General features: G+C 38.4%; 1 protein-coding gene across 1 annotated transcript; it reads left to right on the top strand.

Moving 5' to 3' along the window:
• Nucleotides 1–260: 260 nt before the first annotated feature.
• Nucleotides 261–4,682, top strand: zgc:165604 (uncharacterized protein LOC792578 homolog). The gene is made up of 7 exons (XM_054626568.1): nt 261–324; nt 1,285–1,439; nt 1,839–1,905; nt 2,036–2,167; nt 3,098–3,253; nt 4,102–4,224; nt 4,325–4,682. Exons 1-7 carry the CDS (start codon nt 261–263, stop codon nt 4,525–4,527), a joined length of 900 nt encoding a protein of 299 aa, XP_054482543.1. The 3' UTR covers nt 4,528–4,682.
• Nucleotides 4,683–6,441: the final 1,759 nt, after the last annotated feature.

Genomic DNA, 6,441 nt, shown 5'->3' with positions numbered 1-6,441 from the left:
ACTACAAGCTGACCCAGTATAGCTCTCAACGCAGTAAGGACGTGCAATTAATAAGCCTATATGAAAAATTCTTATCTGACAACGTTACAAACAGACGATGAGAGGTGATGAGACGTAGAGAATGAAGTGAGAGTGAAAATAGTGAAGGGTGGGGTTTATTGTACTGCTCAATGGATTAATCATGCATGGCTGGTGTTTTTTGGCCACCACCCCGTACACAGGGGAAGAGAGGGCTGCCTCTCCTCTGTTTCCTCTCAGCTATGGGTTCTTCTGGAAGATGGATGCTCTGGACCGTGTGTGTGTGTTTCGCTGCTCTGGAAAACGGTGAGTAGGCCGGTGTTCTGTCATAAGCTTTGACACAAATTCAGGAAGACAGGATGAGAAACATTGGTCATTTTGTTCTCACTGCTGTAGCTTCAAGAGTTTGAGGAATCTGCAAAGCCACAGGAATTGTTGCTTCTTGTCTGTAATTCCTCACATGGATTTTGGATGAAGATAAAATAATTGTATACTTGTTAGTTTCGTAAATCGGTTGCAAGTACAGACACAGACCCTTATAATCTAGAACCAACACCGCTGTGATTTTTGGACAGATATGTTTGACTGCAAATTGCAGATTCTTTTGACAGCATACGAAAAGTGTCTGTTTTTTGTTTTGTTTTTACAATTTAAATACTTGTATCGTACTAGCGATGGAAGACTATAGAAAAAGGGTTTTAATCATATATAAGACTCATTAAATAAAAGTTTACATTCGCAATTATTTCTTAATTATCCAATAAAAATGAATGAAAAGCAGCCCCTTCTTAATATGCCATATAAGCCTAATGTTTGTTAAATTGAGTTATTTGAAAGGCTTTATACAGACTGGTGTTTTAGAGACTGGTGATCTACATAGAGACAATGTTGTGAATTGACAGTATGTTCATGAACACAACTCGGTGAAGTGGCCTGTTGTTCCACTCAGTCTGTGATCGGTTTGGCTCACCCTCAAAGCTGTCAAGTGTAATTAACAAACTAATATGCACTCTGAATTCCCCCCACACACACAAAAGGCCTGGGGATGACAGAGAGAGGGGGTGGGGGTCATTATTTCAGTAATAAAGGAGAAGAGGGAGGAGCGGTGCAGTCTGAACGTCAACAGAGAAACTAGAGAAGTTTAAAGCAGAAGAAACATGTTTAATTTAAGAAATAACCCCTTAAATGAAATGTGTCTGTTATAATGTGATTGATTTGACCTGTCTCATTTGTGTTTGTCCTTTCCCACGTTGTTAACCAACACAGCTGCACTCAGGGTAACCATGAGGGAATCGAGCCTGCAGGTGGTTCAAGGCGATGTTGTCGTCCTGCCCTGCTCTTTCTTCACCTCCAGTCCTCTCTCCAGACTCAACGTTATCTGGACTCTGGCTCCCTTCTCCAGTCCTGAATCCCCAATACAGGTCTGAATCCAACACGCACAGACAACTAGGACCAGCTATCTCACACAGCAGCTTCACAATTTGATCAGATATTCAATATAAATATATATATAAATATATATATATATCAGGTTTATCATTATAACCTCCAAGCTGGTAAAACACAAAGTCTTGAAAAATGGAACGTGCTGCAATGTAAATACCAAGTGTTTGGTGAGAATAATTTTTTCTCTAAAGTTGTTTTTCTTCTGCTTTTTATGTATTTATTTGAACTCATTTACAACATGGACTTCACTGCAGTTGTTAGTAAAAGTAACAATATCTTACCAAAGGGAAACTTTGTACCTTCTATGAAAACAAGAAGCTTGTTCATATTTTTGTGATCTGACACTACTTATCAATGCCTGCTGTTCCGTCCAGGTGATTGTGTACGACCATGGACAGGAGATTGAAGACCCGTCATTCATTGGCAGGGTTGGTTTTACAGGTATGACTAGTAAAAGTCTTTTTTGATCCAAATATATATAATTCTTTGTATTTTTTTATTTCATTCAAATAATTTAGAGTTTAGAAGTTGAAGACAGAAAAAAAATGTTCTTTCATTAAACCACCTGCAGGTATTCCCTGGAGTGCAGATATTGTCCTGAATGACACACGTGTATCAGATGCTGGTACTTACCGCTGCATGGTCAATAACCCACCAGAGACAGCCGATCCCGGCATAGGAGAGCTGGAGCTCAGTGTTCTGGGTAAGTGTGTCACATATTGTCAAGTTCTGTGAGAAAACGGAAGTTCAATTTTTTTTTACAGTCTAATACTCATATTTCAATATTTGCAATTACTGGTGGGGATTTTGTTTTAGTACAAAGAGAAAGGCCAAATAGCTTAGGATAATCAGTATGTGTTTGCCATGCTAACAGCGTGGGGTTAATCATGATAACAACGGCCCACCACTTTGTTACAAAGTGAAATACTTCCGCAACTTTTAGATGGATGAAATGTTGTACAGACATTCATGGTCCCCAGAGGATAAATTCCACTGACTTTGGTGATCCTCTGACTTTCCCTCTAGTGCTACTATGATTTTTACATTTGTGGTTTCAGTGAAATGTTTTTAGTGGTGACTCATTCGAATTGTTATGACTGGTGATCCCTTAAGATTATTCTTTTATGTGTACCATCAGGTCAAAATACAATCCTTTGATTTAAAGACATACAAAACTAATTAAATTCCCATTAATCTCAGCTGTAATTAAGTGCTAATTAGCTAATCTTAACATGCACACATGCTACACTAAGATGGTGAACAGGATAAACATTAAATCTGCTAAACATCTGCATGTTAACATTCCCATTGTGTTTTCATGCTGATGTAAGTATTAATTACCGCTTTATTTATTATTTATTATTATTCACATAGTATATAGTATTATTCTGTTAATTTTAGTGTTTAGTGATACACTAAAACACACAGAGAAACAACTAAAAAACACAGAGAAACATTTGTAAATAGACATAAAATATTTTTAATGGAGAGGGAAAAACAAGCTTTAATGAAATGTCACTTCAAGTCTGATTTGCGCGTGATCCCCACAGTGAAACATGGGAAATATTGCATCTCTTTGTAAGAATTCTGCAGTAAAGCCTTTTGGAAACTCAGTTACTGTTTTCATTTGCAGCGCCACCTTCGCTGCCTGTGTGCCAGTGGGATGGAGACATTGATATGGGAGGAAGTGTCACGCTGTCCTGCTCGGTGGCGGAGGGCGTCCCAAGTCCAGAAATCCGCTGGGACAAACTGAATCCAGAAGAAATCGCACTTCCCATCAACATGGAGGGTCAGTGCCACACACACACACACACACACACACACACACACACACACACACACACACACACACACACACACACACACACACACACACACACACACACACACACACACACACACACACACACACACACACACACACACACACACACACACGCAGAATCATAATCATCTTGTGTGGACATCATTATTTTTATTTTAGAGGCTAGTGAAGAATTCAAATATAGCTAAGAAAATGTACAAGACAACTTGAATTTATTGTAATTTTCACTCGATTGGATTGTGATAAAGCTTCAATGAATCACTAAGTCAAGCAGAATCAGTACCTATAGAAATGTATTCACCCCCTCCTTAACCTTTTCACTTTAAAACACAAACATAACTTATTATTACAAAGTGACAGCATTCAGAGGACTGTTGAATGGCTGATTTAGTATTGCACTCCATAAAGTTGGAAGCTCAGAAGAGAAACCATTTTAAGAAAAATCTTTAACAATCCATGCAGCGGAAGCCGAGATAACGTGGCTTTTAGTGCATGGATTAAGTAAAACAAAAAGAAAAACTGGACAAGCTGGACCCTACAATTCCCATAATGCAACTGGAGAGCATAATTAAATTGACCCCCTGTTCCTGTCTTTTAAATTCTCAGATCTTTTAAAACCCCACAACTCCAATTTGCATAGCAGGCTTTTAAAAAAGCTTTAAATCTCAAGCCAAAGCCAGAACAAACCATGACATCATCATGACATCAAAATAAGTCATTTTCACCATTATGCTCATACCTTTAATCCTCTTATGTTATTAGCTCACAGCTATTGATGTGACTGTCTCTCTCTCTCTCTCTCTCTCTCTCAGGAGATCTGTCGGGCTCCGTCCAGATTGTCAATGTGTCATCTCAGACGTCGGGCCTGTATCGTTGCTCTGCCAATAACCTGCTGGGTACAGAGAACTGCTACGTCAACCTGTCCATTTACACAGGTAAGAGCCTCCTTGTTCACCCATAATCCTCTCTGCCTCTTTTCACTGCAGCCACCTTTATGCTTTTCTTTATACTTTGGCTGCTTGTCTTTGTCTACAGCCCCAGATAGTTCCTCAGGCCTACTGCAGGGCGTGCTGCTCACCTTGTCCATGAGCCTGGTGTTGCTGGCGCTGCTGGTGCTTGTGCTGTGGCTCCATCGCACAGGACAGGACGGGAGGTGGAGGGAGGGGAAAGAAGAGGAGGAGGAGTGTTACAATGAGATACGATATACTCCGTCTCTGATGAAGCGTTCGTTTGTTTGATTTGTCAACACCCACAGGAATTTGAAAAAAAGAAAAAGAGATGCTCCAACCCGGGGTATCAAACGAAAGACTTTCAAATTTTTTTGTTTCATTCAGATAATTGATTTTTTACAGCCTAGCCAGTTCTCCTTGCAAACCACTGTACCTACTGTGCAAAATCACACATTTGGAAATAAATTCCCATGTTTCCAGTTTGTGTAGTATTGGATTTACAATGCGATGCTATTGAGTTAAGGCTAATAAAAGATACATGCGTTTGATACTAGCGTACAAAACAGTTTACACAAGAGGTATCTCACAAAAAATGTCATAAGAAATGTCATAGTGTAATATATCTTTCTTCGACAGACTATAATAAGACTTTGATATGCCTTTTTTTTTTTTTTTACATACTATAGTATAATTCATTTTTGTTGTATTATACTGTGACTTATTTCAACAAACTATACTATGCCATTTTTATGACTTTTTTATTTTACAAACTATACTTTGACTTTTTAATGACTTTTTTCGACATCGTATAATATGACTAAGACTTTTTAAAGCATACTATATTGTGACTTTTCTAACATACTACAGTATGGCTTATTAAGACACTATACTATGACTGTTTTAGCATTTCTTTCGTCATACTATCCTAGGACTTTATTTTACATGCTAGTCTTTAACTACTTTGTCACTTTATTCGACATGCTATACTATGACTTTTTTACGACTTTTTTTGACTTTTTCGACATATACTATACTTACGTAAATTGATGACTCTAAATTGCGTGCCTTCGCCCAACGTCAGCTGGGATTGGTTGAAGCCCGCCCAAGGCCCTGATTAGGATAAGCGGTTCGGCTAATGGATGAATGGAAATTATATACATAAATGTCAGTATAGTAAGTCATAAAAAATGTCATATTATCAATGTCAAAAACCCAAAGAGTACTATGGCATAAAAATTGTCAGTATAGGATGATGTAAAAATGCCCTGAAAAACTGTCATAGTATAGTACAAAAAAATCAAAGTATAGTATGCCACAAAAATATCACAGTAAACTTAACCAGTAAATGTGATGAATTAGTACTATGGACACTATAAATAGCCTCAGCAGTGTGTAGCCGTCGTGGGAGATGACAGCTGCTCTGTTGCTGACGGAGAACCTATGAATTTCTTCACAAGCTAGGTAGTTTAACACTCCTAAAGGGAACATTTCATAAAGGTTATTAAGCAGAAGTCAGTCGGTCGGTGGGTCAGTGAGTACGCTTGTCCTTTCAGGTGACGTCAAATCTAATTGGGTTCCATAAACTTAACAGAATCTTACTACACACCTGCATAATAGTTGAATTCATGCAAACTTTAGCATACTTTCTCTTTCGACAGATACACATATTATAAACCAGCTGCAGAGTTTATAACCTCACAATTCTTAGCGTTCAAGTCCTCATCGGTAAATTGATTTATAAACTTTTAATACTTTTTTTAAGTTTCAGCAAATGGTCTCAGTCTGAAATGGCTACTGTGAGGACTAACTTCGTGACACATGAATACAATTTGGCTCATTGGATCAACAACTCTCAGCTTTCTAGTCATACCCAATGTATGGTCTTTAGATCCATTGTTAGAATTGGCAAAAATAAAACCTTTATACTGCATGCAAAGTCATAAACATCATAAAGTGGGCATGTCTGTAAAGGGGAGACTCGTGGGCACCCAGAGAACCCATTTTAATTCACATTTCTTGGAGGTGAAGGGTCAGTTTCTTCACTCTAGCTTCAAAACTGAGCCAGCTACACCCTCCGACACACAGTTGGTCAGCCAGCGATTCCACAGATCTCCGCTCTAGTGCTAATGCAGGTTGTTTAGGAATATAATTAGGTTTAAGGCAAAGTCTCAGGGTTCCCTGCACAAAAAATGAAACGGAAAA

Source organism: Anoplopoma fimbria, chromosome 24 (assembly GCF_027596085.1).
Source record: "Anoplopoma fimbria isolate UVic2021 breed Golden Eagle Sablefish chromosome 24, Afim_UVic_2022, whole genome shotgun sequence".
NCBI lineage: Eukaryota > Metazoa > Chordata > Actinopteri > Perciformes > Anoplopomatidae > Anoplopoma > Anoplopoma fimbria.
This window is presented reverse-complemented; position numbering and strand designations above follow the sequence as displayed.